This window comes from Gadus macrocephalus, chromosome 9 (assembly GCF_031168955.1).
Source record: "Gadus macrocephalus chromosome 9, ASM3116895v1".
NCBI lineage: Eukaryota > Metazoa > Chordata > Actinopteri > Gadiformes > Gadidae > Gadus > Gadus macrocephalus.
In genome coordinates, this window is record NC_082390.1 from 18,471,492 (window position 1) to 18,486,491 (window position 15,000).

At 43.5% G+C, this 15,000-nt stretch overlaps 2 protein-coding genes across 3 annotated transcripts in view; both read left to right on the plus strand.

Moving 5' to 3' along the window:
- Positions 1-6,425, plus strand: part of roraa (RAR-related orphan receptor A, paralog a) — a 53,902-nt gene extending 47,477 nt beyond the window's left edge. The window contains exon 10 of the mRNA XM_060061964.1: positions 1-6,425. This exon is cut by the window's left edge and continues 210 nt beyond it. The gene's annotated coding sequence lies outside the window, so the exon portion shown is untranslated.
- A 450-nt stretch (positions 6,426-6,875) lies between these two features.
- Positions 6,876-15,000, plus strand: part of ice2 (interactor of little elongator complex ELL subunit 2) — an 11,327-nt gene continuing 3,202 nt past the window's right edge. For both annotated transcript variants that reach the window (XM_060061890.1, XM_060061891.1), the window contains exons 1-12: positions 6,876-7,032; positions 7,323-7,424; positions 7,525-7,885; positions 7,978-8,097; positions 8,191-8,325; positions 8,478-8,594; positions 8,948-9,107; positions 9,613-9,776; positions 9,868-10,579; positions 11,079-11,248; positions 13,041-13,170; positions 14,727-14,811. In XM_060061890.1, coding sequence (XP_059917873.1) covers positions 7,019-7,032; positions 7,323-7,424; positions 7,525-7,885; positions 7,978-8,097; positions 8,191-8,325; positions 8,478-8,594; positions 8,948-9,107; positions 9,613-9,776; positions 9,868-10,579; positions 11,079-11,248; positions 13,041-13,170; positions 14,727-14,811 — 2,270 coding nt within the window. In that variant the 5' untranslated portion in view covers positions 6,876-7,018. The remainder of the gene's footprint in view (positions 7,033-7,322; positions 7,425-7,524; positions 7,886-7,977; positions 8,098-8,190; positions 8,326-8,477; positions 8,595-8,947; positions 9,108-9,612; positions 9,777-9,867; positions 10,580-11,078; positions 11,249-13,040; positions 13,171-14,726; positions 14,812-15,000) is intronic.

Below are 15,000 nucleotides of genomic sequence, written 5' to 3' on the forward strand. Positions count from 1 at the left end.
GTGAAGGAGGGATCTGAGACACTTTAGCTGTGCCCTGCACAAACAGAACAGACAGGCGGCGCTCTGTTCCAACGTACCCGTGTACCTTGGCAGGGAGGGCTAAATCGGTTCACTTATTGAGGTTTACGTTCACTGAATATGGTTCTTTGTTTGGAAGATGTGCGTGTGACACTTGCGCCCCCCCCCCCCCCCCCCCCTCCCCCCTCCCATTGCTCTGACAGAAAAAAAAGTATATGGGGACAGAGGATTTTTTTCTTTTCGGTCAGGGGTTGAGCTCGACCGCTCCAGTTCATGTTAACAGCCTAACTATCGGGATCCCTCTGTTCTTGTCTTTCGTTTTTTTTTCTGGTAATGTGGATGGATTTACTGAAATAATACTTTTAGCTGCACTCCGGAAATACCAAAACAATCAGTGAATAAGAGTCATAGCTCAAATATCACATCTATTTATTAACAGTGGCTAAACCAACGTTTTCTTAGACCAGAACATAAAAGTCCTAATGAAAAATATATGGCTGGCGAATATGGACATTGTGGTCGAGTTCAGCCCCGTTCCCCATTCTGTTTGGTTGGTCTTTTTGGACACATTTTAATGATGAAAACACAGCGACGTTGAGAGCACAGCAACTCTCTATGGACAATCGTATAAGGAAATAACAATGATCAAGCATAGAATTGTGGTAATTCTTGACAAAATTCTAATGATTTTAGCTGTCAATGACTCCATCCACCGTGGTAGCATAGTGAAATCATGTAAGGCCATTTGCTATTAATCCTTCTGAATGGAAAGGGTCCACTCCACCTGTTTTATAATGTACTACAGGGTATACGGTCATAAGTACTTACTATACAGAAAAAAGTAATGTTTATAGAATCTATTTTAAATAACATGTATGATATTAGTAGTTAGGAACATCTTCTTAATTGTTGAATTGATAAGGCACTTTTTATTTGCACCTTTCTTTAATTTAAGACTTGTATATTTACCTAGTGATGTGTTGCATGTGCACAAGAAATACAAGTTGAAGCATAGTTACAGAGGTTAACCTGGGAGCTGCAGGTTGCGAACGGGGTCTATAGGTGTGTGGTGTTGTGCGGGCGTCCTCTTCTGTTTGGCCGGTCAGATTCGGAGATCTGCAGGAGGAGACAGGTTAGATTCACAAAGTTGTCAATCCACCATTGCACAGAAGAATACAGCAAAGAAAGCATTAACAATCTTACATTTTTTTTATTTTGCCGAAATATTAAGAGCAGTGGATTTAGGAAGGGCATGTACGAGTGTATCTGCTTTAAAGACAGCACACCTGCATCCTTTGCTGCATAGTTAAGATATTTTTGGGATATCAAATGCCCTTTGCAGATTCTTTGCAGAAATTATTTAGCTTGGTTTGATTAAGATCTGCAATCTTGCAACAAAGGTCCAACAGGAACATTGGATGCTGTAAAAATACACAACAGACACCAAACAACAACAGGTGTGTCCATTTCCCCGTCGATACAACTGTTCCATCTAGTGGAGAGTAAAGACACAACAATCAAAAGTGAAGGTATGATCAACAAAACTTTCTTTTTTTACCTTAAGGCACATATAGAATCCAGTATTTATTAATTATGCTTACTTTTCATCATCCTTGTCTCCTTTCTGCAGCCTCTGTCTTGTGACAACTAAACAGAAAACACTCACACACACACACACACACATACACACACAAACAAAAACACACACACACACACATGCATCAACACACGCACACACAGACTCACACAAACATACAGGAAATAGAGTGAATATTCAAAGCCTTGTCTGGTCGTAAAGCTTCTATTTTTGTACCATCTTTTGGTTAAACTTGTGAAACAGATGGAAGGAGAGGAAAAGATGTCAGGTAGCACTTAAGTATATTCCCGCAATAATTAGCTTAGCTGTTGTTCGTACGGTTTGGGGAGAGGTATAAAAATGGTAGGACAAGTGCTATTTTCAGAATGCTTTGTTGTTGTGCTTCTGTTTTGTCCAGTTTTTTGTGTCTTTCTTGTCATTGTGGTAGTTCAATTTGTAAAAAACAAAAAAGAAAATTCCTGGATGTGCCAAACGTAGTTGTTGCTTGTGCTTCCCACTCACAGCCGTCGTCGATGTAGTGTGGATCAGCGAGACATTCCAGAACTGTTAGCAGCTTCTACAAATATAACCTGCCAGAAGATCAAAAACAACAATTTGTATTCCTCAAGAATCTCATCACGACACATTAACAGTTTGAGTCACAGACATTAGCGTAGATTCCGTTGATTTATGTTTTGTTTTGGTTTGATTTGCACATTCTTCTGCCGTGCAATTTGTACAAGACGTTAATGTCTGGTACTGTCACCCCTCAGGGAAGAGTTTCTTTAATGCTTTCTGTTCAAGAGGCCATTTTGTTGTGCTTTCTAGTTCTCATTCGGGGTAGTTCAGGGTAGTTTGAGTTCAGGGATGGAACCGTCTTTGTCCGTTGGAGATTATTATTTGACATTATGCATTCTGAGTTGTGACTATTTTCTTTCCTAAGGGGCCTTCAACCACTGACATTGCCCTCATATATTGAAATCCAATGCAAAGACATTTGTAAAAACACAAATCGCATTACCTTGTGAAAAAACATAATTTCACAAACACGGCATATTCTCCTCACAGAAAAAAAATCTAAAATTTCAAGTTTCAAATGGTGTCATCAGGGTCAACCTAATAAAAAAAAAGAAGAGAAAAACCAAATATTCTTATGCAATACTAAAACCGTTGTGTTTGAGTTGTAGTAGATATGCTGTATTTAAGTAATAATCTCTGTTCTGGTCCAAGGCCATTTGGATATGCACAAACCCTAGTCACTCGTAAACCTCAACATAAAAGCCCCTGTGTGGAAGAGTACTAGACAATCCCGGCAGGCCCTGTAGGAGAGCAGAGGACGAGGTGTTACATGCTCAGGGAGGTGGACTGGAGAAGCAGCTCTTTTCTGTTGATATTTATGTTCTTGGTTGCGTCATCTTTTGACAGTTTGAAGTGTGCGGTGGCTGATTTTCCCCACGTGAAACGCTTCAATGTTCAGTCTAAAAATACAGAGTGCGCTCCAGGGAGACTGGCTGATATCATGTCATTCGCCGTCAGGCAGTTTTATCTTTGTAACAAAATTATTTAATTGTACATTAAGAAGATTACTGCCATTAATTATTGCTAATAGGCCTAAAAACTCCTTTGACATGAAACAAGTCAATATTTTGGTATAATTTTATTAACTGTATAATACTTACCAGTGGGTAGTCTTTAATTTCATCTTTCGTACAGTGAACATGTTTCATCCCTCAGTATTGTGTTCCACAATACAGGACATGGTTGTGTTACAATTACGGGTCTCTGCTGTGTAACGGCTATAGTGCAGTCCTCATGACATCATTTACAAACACCTCTCAATTGTGGCATTCTCTGCAAAGGACTTCTGGTCCCAAACTCACAAACAAATACTAGTAATAAAAGCCCTCTTACTCCATCGACTCTCCCAGAGAGGAAGTTAGTCAGCAACTTGGCCAGTATTGCATACATTACAATAATATGCACATAACCAGACAGCGTGTGTTTTAATCGATGTATATACAGTGAACTGTATCAGTCCTTCTGTCTCTGCTGTTTGTAAAAAAAAAAAAAAAAAAGCAATAGTACTATATGTGTGTGCGTGTGTTTATGTGTATATGTGTTTGTATTCCTCGTTTGAGAATGAAAGAACCCCCAGACAAGGCTTTAATAATTACGCAGGAACAGAGGGTCAAATGACACAACACAGAGTCTGTTGGTCTTGGTTTTTTTTCTTATAAAAAAACTGTTTCAATTTTTTGCTGAGCTTTTCCCATCCATTACAAGATGTTTATACGTGGGACAGGCACACCTTCAACAATTCATTGGTCTTTGGATGACTGGCAAAAAATGCAGACTGGTCTCTCAGCAAAACCGACCATTGGGCCAATAGTTATGGTTCAGGCTGAAATTGAGTTTTGGACGATAAATTCTGAAGTGGTTCTGACCAAGATTTTTTGAAGATCTGTGTTTTGTCAAGTAAGAAGTGAGGGAGAAAGAGTGTATCGGCCAGAATAATGAAAGTATACCATTACATTGAAGAAAATACATTTCCAAAGCACAACTGATAAGGTTTTATTATTAAAATACAATTAAGAGTATAGTTTAAAAAAGGATGAAAAACAGCTTTTAGCCATAATCGAATGTCGAGCAATAATATATGTGGTGTATTATTTTAGAATTTTGTGCATATAGGTTTCAAACATCTGCATGTAAATACACCTCTTATTTATCACTTTTGTTTATCTTCTGTTCGGTTTTGTGTTGATTTCTAATACATTATTTTGTCTCCCATCTGTATATTTGACCCATTCTGTTCCCAGGTTGGAGAGCCAAGAACTTAACATGAACCCTATGCTTTCTTATTTTCTCTCTTCCTCACCACTCATCCTATTTAATATTATTGATCACATGTATAAAGGTAGCTTTGTAACTTCTGTCTGTATAGGTAAGAGGTAAAAATACTGCTACTACGGCCTACCCGGTGCAAATATTTATCTGTTTCTTCGAGGACACCATGTACGATAACTTGTTTCTAGTTGGCCTCCCTCTTTTAGGATTAGTTTGATAGGGAATAGGGCGTGCCACTCGCTTATTTTGTGTTTCCCTAAGTGTGGTGCTGGGTAAGTTAATTTTGTGACCAGAGTATTGATTCCTTGCCAGGCCGTCCTATAAGTCTGTTCATTTTGTTGCCTATTAATGTGTTATTGATATTAGGATTCAATAAATGATAACAATAATGATTATGATAATGGTTAAATTGCCCAGCAGGTACCTGTATCAGTGTGCTAGTCTTTGGGTAAGGAGCATATTTCCTTCTCACTTAGAACAAAGCTAGTCTGCTAATTAACAAGCTATTTAAGGTTGCTTTTCTGGTTCGGGGAAATTGCTATATTTAAAAAAGGAAACTGCAGTATTGTGGGTTATTTTTCTTTTTTTTCTTTTTTGTATGAGAACCACTTACTGGGGAAGTAGGATCAGGATTTTAAGATAATTATAAGTATTTATACCTCTATTGTGGGCGTAGCTCTTCACTAGATGCGGTGAAGCGAGATGCAGAGTCTGCTCTAGCCCCCATTGAAACTGACCCACCAACAGATGTTTTGTTTTTGTTTTTTACGAGTGACACCACATCGAAGTGTTATTTAAAAAGTACATGAACGGAAACCGCGCGAAGATCAATATGACCTTTCTTTTTCTTTCCTCTCCACTCTGTAGCAATTGATCAGTTCGATGACCCTCGCAATAATTCACAATGTACCACACGGTGTGCCTCGCGGGGAACCTGACGCACACGTGGTCTGATTGTCTCTGTGGTTTTTTCAGTGTGTACTGAAGTGACAATGTATTTTTTATGGGAGGGATTAACTCTCACTCTCAAATGCTTAAAATGTCGTCTGGTTATATTCTAATGTGTTATGTATATTATTTAAACCAGGGTTAACGTTTTTCTCATGTACAATATGGGCAGAGCGTAAATTTCATGCAACAACCTTAGCATAAAGACGGGAGACCCGTGACCACGTGGGTTATTTTAACGTTGGTCTATAACAGCAGAGCAAAGCAACACCAACAATAATAGACAAAAACGTAATTTAAAAGGAAAAAAAATGACAATAAACTAACAGGCAGTCGACATCTGTTTCATTTAGGCTACCGTTTCTGTTTTATATCACCTTTTTTTCACTGACTACAGAATATTGACTAATGCATTGTATACCAAGTATTTGTATTTGTTTGTAAAACCGAAGCATCAAGCACACCTGCGTTTACTTTCCGGATCTGTGTTCCGCAGGAGCTCAGCGGGGTGGGAGGGGCGTGGGGGCGGAGTCTGTGTCCGTGCAGAAGCAGTACAAACTATGGTCTATCAAACTAGTGTATGGTCTTCACAGAATTTCTAAGTCACATGTTTGCTACTGATGTTGAAATGGGGGACAGATGATCATGTACCTTTTTATCCAGCTCTTTTAAACTCTCTTTAGCGGGTAGTCTATTCACAAATGTAGTTTTGCTCCTTCTTGTCTTATTCTTAAATATGGAAAATAAGTATTTTGATTCATTTTGTAAATACAGCTGTAAAGAAAAATAAGAAATTTAATGTTGTCTTTTAAATACTTTTCATTCTAATATGAATGTTGTTATATTGTACTTAGAAACTGTACCTTTAATATTACCTTTATTAAAAGTGCATTGGCCACATCGATTTTAGATGTGCTTTATGTGCTGTTATCCCATAATAAAATTTACTGCTTGTAATGGGCTTTTATTTTCCTGACTGTTTCTATGTTGTCTGTTTCTCTTTTAAAAAAATAAAATTCACCAAATAGCATCTGAACTTCATTAATTCATTAGCCTTCTTTGTTCATCTCCCCCTTACATCCAAGTTACAGTCCTGAATTAAATTACCTATACATAATATAAATGTCAATCCACCACAGCAAACATGAGGACTTCGATAAGGCCCTTGGTACATGCGTGACCTGTTCTCAGAGTTCTTAAATTTGAATTTAATCTAACCCTTTTGTTAGGAAACATCCAAATAAAACCAATAGCACCATACTTTTTCATTGTACTTTTTCTCTATTTCTCACATGCATTCAGTTATTCAAATACGTTGAAGTACACAACGTTATACAATGTTTAATATTAAAATTGATTTATTGATTTATTGACTTTTAGATTTTAAAATTGTATAATTATATAGTTGAATATCATTATCATAGGCTATGAATGATCTTTAAACAGGATTGAAACGACTTGAAGAATTAAACTCAAATTTAGTAAGATTGAAGGGTTTTGCCAACCAGGAACTTTAATCCAGTGCGGTTTCTGGGGCGTTTTTATAGAGACGCACCACAACAATACCGTATGGCAGACGTCAGTTTGTAACGATATCTCGATTATAATCGAGTCTAATGTGTAACAACAATGGACTTGCAGTGGTGAGTTTAATCATGCTGATGTGTAAATTATTTTGAATAGAAGTTAGATTAACGAGCCAGCTAGCTTGCATACACGCAACTCAAACACTGTCAGAGGTAACCGCCAGTAATCACTGTAATACGGTCAGACCTAACCACCACTAGTCAGTGTGATACTGTCAGAGCTTACCCCCAATAGTCAGTGTAAAGCCAACGTCACGTTAGCTGCTCCTTGTAGTTGCTTAGTTTCGTGTGTATTTTCTGAAATCTTCCTTTTTATAAGCCTGTCTTTGTATGACTTGTGTTGTCAGGGAAGACATTCCAGTCCCAGAGACGCCGTTCTTCACCAGAGAATTATACGATAAGTACTCCCTCGCGCCCACTATTAAAGAACTCTGGGAGATATCACAAAGGTACATTGCTGACACTATAACACGACACCATGCAGGACTCTCACGGAGTTACATTGTTTATCATACTTTTGACTCTCCCTTTAAAAAAAAAAAAAAAAAGCCCTCTAGATAATGGAGATGGAGTAGGCCCATGTGATGGTGGAGATGCAGAAATACACCGCAGCCAACCCACGGAGGATCCCGTGAAGTTGACCAACAGCCGCAACACGAATGAGGGAGACAAAGATGGGGGTTTGAGCAACTGTGACAGCGATGATCATAGGTCAAAGAGCATAGAAAACCCCAATGACAACAAACAGGCCAAAAAGAAAAAAAGCCAAAAGGTTAAGGATAATGTAGTTGAAAAAGTAGATTTCCCAGAACCTAGATTGCCTTATCCGTGCATTTCCAGTCTGACCATTCAAGACCAGAAGAAATATCTGTATATAATGAACAGTAAAAAGCCCAGGGAACCTCCTCCGGTATGTATTAGCTTCTGGATTGTGTTTCTTTATTTCGTTTTTTAATTGTGTTTGTCGCTGTGATGCCTAATCATTCTACTCTTGCATTCTAGAATTTGAAGGAACAAGTCAACAATGAAGTTGCAGAGTTCATGCACTACCTCCACAATGTGTCCAAATTGTGTCCTGACGATTACAAATACATTTCCCAAGGGGCTCTGAAATATTCTGAGGTATTGAGTCTTTAAGAGCAACAAACAGCATTCCTTTTTCAATAACCAATTTAATATCATCCCAGTTAATTTATGCACGATGCATTTTTTAAGGATTTCTTCATGGCCTGCATAGAGAATCTAGCATCACTGCCACACCTCTACCAGATCTGTGAGATGACTAGTTTGACAGGAGGAACCTTCGATCAGGGACTGGCTCTAACCTTTGAGAAACAGCTCCTTAAAATGGTAAGCGATAAGGACCCTGTTCTTCAGTATAGCTAACTGCATGGTTTCAGATTCATCTTGTGTACATGTACAAGTATTTAAATTAAAACTTATTATTTTGTTCCTGCCTCACTAACTTTCTATCTGCGTATGTTTCTTTTCTACTTCTTCAGGGCAGTGTGGATATTGGAGACCATGATATAGTGGCTGCTGACGCACAGCTTGCAACCGATTATCAAAGTGTTTCATCACAAAATCCCCCAGCGAAGAAAGCCAGAGACAAATGTGCTGTAAGCCTTTGCCTTGTCTTCTTTGTAATTACTCTAATGAGGTATGCCACAAAGATGTATAGTTCTCCAGCTAAAACGGGATTCATGACCAGAGGCCTATTGTTATAACAATTGCAGCTTGTGCAATTTGTGAAAATGTACACCAGGGGGTGCACAAGACATGCAATATATTTACTGAAGGTCAATATACAATGTAAGTCGTTTTTAGTTATTTGAGTGGGGTGTTCCAATGTGCATTGAATGCTGGACTTTGCTGCTATTTGTGTTGATTTAATTCAACAAAAAATGTATAGTGTTTGATTATGTGTAATTATTCTTCCCTTTTTCTTATACTCTGGGTTGTCTATCTGAAGGCAATCAGCGATGACGGTAATGCGGAGAAGCTTAGCCACCATTATGAGCCCCATGTGTGCCTGACTCACGATGCTCTGGTGACCCTGCTGGATAACCACGGGCCCGAGTTCTCTACGTCCTGGGAGCTTCCCGTGTGGGTCAAAGTAAACCCGGAGAAAGGTCAAACATTTTTATTACACAATCTGTTTTTACAGGAGACGATCAAATGACTGATGGTTTCAGCTACACTTCCTAGGATGTACACTGATACTGCTACAACGACTGACACTACTTAATACATGTCAAAGTACAAGTTCAGAAGGTATAATTTTCCATCGAATGTCATGAGTGGATTATTTGCTGGAAAAAAATAAAATACATGACCCCAATTAAAAACGCGTGCATAACACCTAGACAAATTGTTTCTTTGTATTTTTCAAAGAAAATTGACAGAGCTCGAAAATAAGACCATGGAATAGATGAAACATACTTCTCCTATTTTTGTCTTATATACCGATTTGTATATGAATACATGAATACCCTTGCAGACCAAAGAGACGTGTTAATCTAAACATGTTTGGATGGTTTTGGAACAAATGTGTGCATGGGTAGTGTATGGCCACATGGTGGCACTATTTCACATCCCTCGTTGCAAATCCATGATTAAATTTGGCTCCCTACGCAGCACTACAGAGGAAGACCGTGTACATCGATCCTCCCCTGCTGAAGACCGAGGTGACGGCCGGAGAGAGGAGTCTGGTTTTCCACGAGGAGAGTCTGAAGAGTTCCCTGAACAACCACGGCCAGAAGAAGATCATGCTGGTCATGACGGAGACCCCTGACCCGCACGTACGTAGACACAGGTAGCCACATGCTGGGCGAAATTTCGAATGACGACTTTGATCTTGCGGTGCGCCTGCTTTTTATTCTCTGAATCCAGGACCCCTCCAAGAGAGGGGTGGCTGCCTCGGAGAGCAGGGGCCTGGACTTCAGCCACGTGGACGTCACCGACCTGGAGACGTTCGGAGGCACGGCCGCTCAGCCGCTCAAGAGACAGAAGACCGCAGCGGTGCAGAAGGTCGCTCTGCCTGACGGAGGCCATGCTTGTGAGAACACCACCGCTAGCTCCCAGGAGGAGGAGGAGGAGGAGACGGAGGAAGGAAACACGACGCCAACGGACACGAAGGACCCCGTGAGGGAGGACTCGCTCCCACGGCGTCCGGCGGCGTCCACGGGCGACTCGGAGGACGAGGTGCTGGTCATCGACGACCCCGCAGTCCCGGCTGACCTCGAAACCACGGCAACCGCGAGCTGCGCCGACCTCAGCCCTGGGGCGAGCATCCCGGCGCCGAAGAGGAAGCGAGGCAGACCCAGGAAAGCTGACGGGCCCAAGATGGCCACCGCGTCGGGGGACCAGCTGGGAGAGATCCTGCGCATGCAGAGCGCCATGCTCAAACCAAAAGCCAAATGCCCCCCTGCGGCGGCGACCCCGGCGCCGGGCTCCTTCTCCCCGCCGCCGTCCTCCGGCCACGCCCACCCCACCTCGCTGGTCAAGCCGTGCGTGACCTCGTACCTAGAGAACCAGGACGCAGAGGGCGGCGGCGGCAGCGCTCCTGTGATCCACCACGCCTCCAGTACCACCGAGCACAGAAGTGAGTGGCCCCCGTGACGAGCTGGCGTTCGCCTCTAGGTCAGGCCTGGGTGGCGTGTTTCAGTTCTGCAATACAGTCAAACATTATGAGCACACACTGCAACGCACGGTGGGCGACTAGCAACACAATACAACTACTTCTACATTTATTAGAAGTGGCTTCTACAAGTTGAAGACCAACAAAAACTTCTACACTACAAACTACATCTATGCTTTGAAGGAGCACTCCAGGTTGGCAAAGTGTCTTAACATATCAACCATACAATCCCTTAAATCGAATTCACCAGGACCTTCCTATTCTATTCCCAACGAGCCCATCCCTCCCATAAAGATGACACCTGAACGCTAAATGCAGGATAGTGGTTCGAAGGGATCATGTGTCGTGGGTCGTCCCGAAAGGCCGCCTGCTTCCGGCTCCTTGGTCCCAGCCCCCGCAGACCTGTCTCCCAACCCGCTCCCACATGACACGTGTAAGACGTGCGTGTGCCTTGTGATTGCAGAGCTCCTCGCCGAGCATCTGCAGGAGAGAGCGGAGGACGAGTGCGACTACCAGGCCCCGGAGGAGGGCAGCCTCGTCTACAAGCTGTACAGCCTGGCCAACCTGCTGGTGCTAGTGCGGAGCTCCCTGGCACTCACGTACTCCAGGGCCGGCAGCAACGGCATCAACCGAGTGAGAGCCCCACCGCAGCTCGCACACTCACTACTGCATCGCTCCCAGCTGCGTTACGCTGGGAAGGAATAAGATATGGAATAGAAGAGGCTTGGATTGTTAACTGCTCGTGCATGTCAGTTTGCAGTGTCAAGTGTTACTACGTCCGGGTTTCTGCGCTAGCCAGACAACTCTCATTCCTAATTTCTGCTGTATTTCTGGTGTTATCTCTCATGAACACATGCACTTTGTCTAGTTTCCATGTTTGAAATATTTTCTCCAAGGCCTCTGAGATAGCAGATGCGTAGTGGGAGCTTGTGACTTCCTGGGAGTGTAACTCTGCTCTTATCAAGTTCAAATCTCAGTCAATCCAGTGCCGTTAGGCTAGGCCTGCTCACAGGGCCAACATCCGAACCCCATACTTCAGTTGTAAACTGATGGCAGTGATGTCACGAGCAGCAGCTCATGAATGTGTGTGGCCTCAATGTTGTACATATCGGGAAGACAGACGTCAGCAGAATGACAACGACTGGGCAGTGTGTAGCGAGGCGAGATATCCTCCATCAGGCTTCGTAACCCCACGTCCCCCTCAGCAGAGATCTTATACGATGCTCTCCATCGCCCTGTCAGTGATCCCTGTCCCTTTGGCACTGTCCGTGGGGAACTTCTCCCCCTTTTTCATATGCTGTGGTTATCGCCACGGACTTGCTGGTGGTGGTTTTTGCTTCCTTGGTTTCCGGTTCATTTTCCGGTTATTTTATCGACTTTCAGGTAATTGTTATATCTCCCTGTCTGCCTATCAAAGGGCTGATGAGATCTGATGTGTTCAAATTCGTAGTTGTGGTTCTCCTCTTGAACGGTCGCTGGAACATGTCTTTCAAACTGCATATCGCTGCCCTTTCTCCGAGACAGCGAAACACTCCCACACTCGATAGATCTTTTTCATTCGTAAACAAAGCGAACGTACGCACGGCCCCCTCCCGCCTGTGTCATCGTGCCGTCAGTCATCTCCAGCCAGCGGCTGTTACAGCTGGTATCATAGCAGCCTACCACCTGTTGGATCTTCTCCCAAACTGAAAGTCAGACGCGTAACATTTAGCTAGCTGTTGATGTGAAACAACAGACAGACATCAGCCAGTCCGCAACACGAATAGCAGTCGATACGTTGATGCATCTCTACAATACACCTTGTGACTCTCCGAGTAGCACGTATTACATTTTTAAAAGGCCCCTATTTTAGCACCAGGTGAGAGTGTGATTGGCCATCACATGCAGTATATAAATCTGTCCTGCCCTGCGACTCGGTAGCATCACGAGTGGGACGGTCCACCCAGATGTGTCATGGATAAATAAGCCTACCAGTTGCTACAGTCCACTGGGTCAGCTGGTAGACTGACCTATAGAGCAGCCTTCTGGGTGGACACTCAATGTCACCACGTCACAGGACCTACTGGTGGTAACATAGTGCCACTTTAATGGATATTAATACACCCCTTTCACCTGCCTGGTAAACTTAGTATACAGACAACATACCAGCACGTCTTCTCATAAGGCTCTTCTCGGCTTAGCGGATGAGGTAGAGTGGGTTGACTTGTAACCGGAAGGCTGCAAGTTCAATCCTGGGCTCCTCCTCCTAGTTGAGTGTTGAGGTGTCCCTGAGCAAGTCATCTAACCCTAACTGTTCCCGACAATCTGTATGGTTGACTCCGCTGTAGGTGTGTGAGTATGTGTATGAATGGTTGTAAGTTGCTTTGGACATAAGTGTCTGCTAAATGCCCTTAATGTAAATGTCTTCTCCTCCCTTTGTGGGCAGTACGTCCCCGTCCACGTGCTGCCTAAGCTGGAGCACCAGCTGACCTACGGTGTGGAGGTTCTCAGCAGCAGCCAGGCCTGTCAGCTGTGGGCCCACCGACTGCTCCACTCCTCGACCGTCTCTTACGTTGGTAAACACCCCATCTACTCATTCAGCACGCCGCCTTTTGTATTGATAATGACTAGGTAGTGACAGGGCGCCTGGGTCAGGGATGCCTGAGGCTTAAAGGGCCTCATCCGAGTTGCTGATGTTGCTATCTGTGGTTGACTCATGGTACAACAAACCGGCCATTTTTGATCCCCTGTTTGTGCCTGGCCCACTCAAATAGGTGTATTTCACACAACATGTAGTTCACTTGTTAGAATAGTTGTAAGTAGGTTTTGTAGTGATTTTATATTAGTTGAGGGAAAATCCCAGTGAGCCGCTCCACTCCTCCCACACAGTGGAGCGGCGCCAACGTGACTCATCGCTCTGCTTCGCTGTTTGGCGGTGGAGTTTGCGATGTTGCCACGGCTACAGCCATTTTCAGGCTTGTAGGAGTGACACGTAGGATACAGTTCACAGATCTCGGGTTGAGTATTGTTCGAAGGTTTGTTTTGGGCGTAACGTCAGCACCTCTGCTTCCCTCTGTCCCCTCGCCCCCCACTATGTTTTGAAAACACGTGTTTATGTTCACCGTGGAATGTTCATCTGGTGTTGTCATAGCTACTGACTGCTGTGCGTAACAGCCTCCTGGGATCCAGGTAGTGGGGTGTAGGACCCACTGCTCAGCAGACCCTCCTGTGTACTGACCTAAATACCCCCAAGAGGTGGATCCTATACGCTCCGGTGGAGCCAGAGTTCCAACTCAATCCCTGTTTACATAAGACCTCATCAGACATAATGATGCCTTGTGCATCTGCTACCACGCCAACGCCAGACCCACCCCTAAGACATCTGCCTGGGTTTTTTTGTTGGAAATACATGATAAGGGCGTTTGCCTATCAAAACAATTCAATCAACCTTTGGATTTGAACTGAGTGATAGTGTTGAAACTGTAGGTGGTTAAACTGCAGTTTATTCTATGCGTGGACGAGGGATGTGATGTCATTAGAGTGTTACAATAGCACAGGGATGGGTGAACTTGAATTAATCATGTAACGGTTGCAACAGGACCGGTGAATCCACGACTTCCTCTGCACAGGTCACATGGTGTGCCATGGGACGGATCCCTTTTCTTCTGTACGTCTTTGAGCAAGGGTTATTTCAAGGCGTCTCATGTGATGAGCTAGCTAGCAGCCCTGATCGTACACCCACACTCAGACAAACCAGCCTGGGCTAATCGCTTTAGAGGAGGCGAACGCTGCTGTTCACAAGCAAATAAAGGTCTTCATGTAAGAGAGTATAGCACCCCCTTGATATTTTGCTAAATGTGCCTCTCTCTTTCTGTCTCTGTCTCTTTCATTCTGTCTCCGTCTGTTTTTCTGTCTCTCTCGTTGGCTCTCTGTCTCTCATTTTCTGTCTCTTTTTCGCTGTCTATTTTTCTCGGTCTCTCTGCATCTGTCTCTATGTCTCTTTCTCTGTCTCTTTCTGTCTCCGTCTCTTTCTCTGTCTCTCTCTTTGGCTCTCTGTCTCATTTTGTGTCTCTCTATGTCTCTGTCTCTCTCCGTCTGTCTCTCTGTTCCCCCTCTTGCCCTCTCTCCCTAGCCCACATCAACGCGCACACGTCCAAAGTGGCCCTGCTAAGAATGCTGTCAGAGGACTGGAAGCAGAAACTCTCCTGTGATTTTAGGTAAGCATCCCTTTAAGCCCGCTTTTATCAGGCCCTTAACGCCTCCACGCCAGGGCGGAGCACAGGGAATGTGTGCTAGTGATCGTCTTCATCACAACCCGTCAACAAGTCCCTGGCAACAATTAGCGTCGGCGTGTGAATAAATGGCTGATGTGGATCAGATGGCCTTCAGCAGCGCCCCTGACCTGA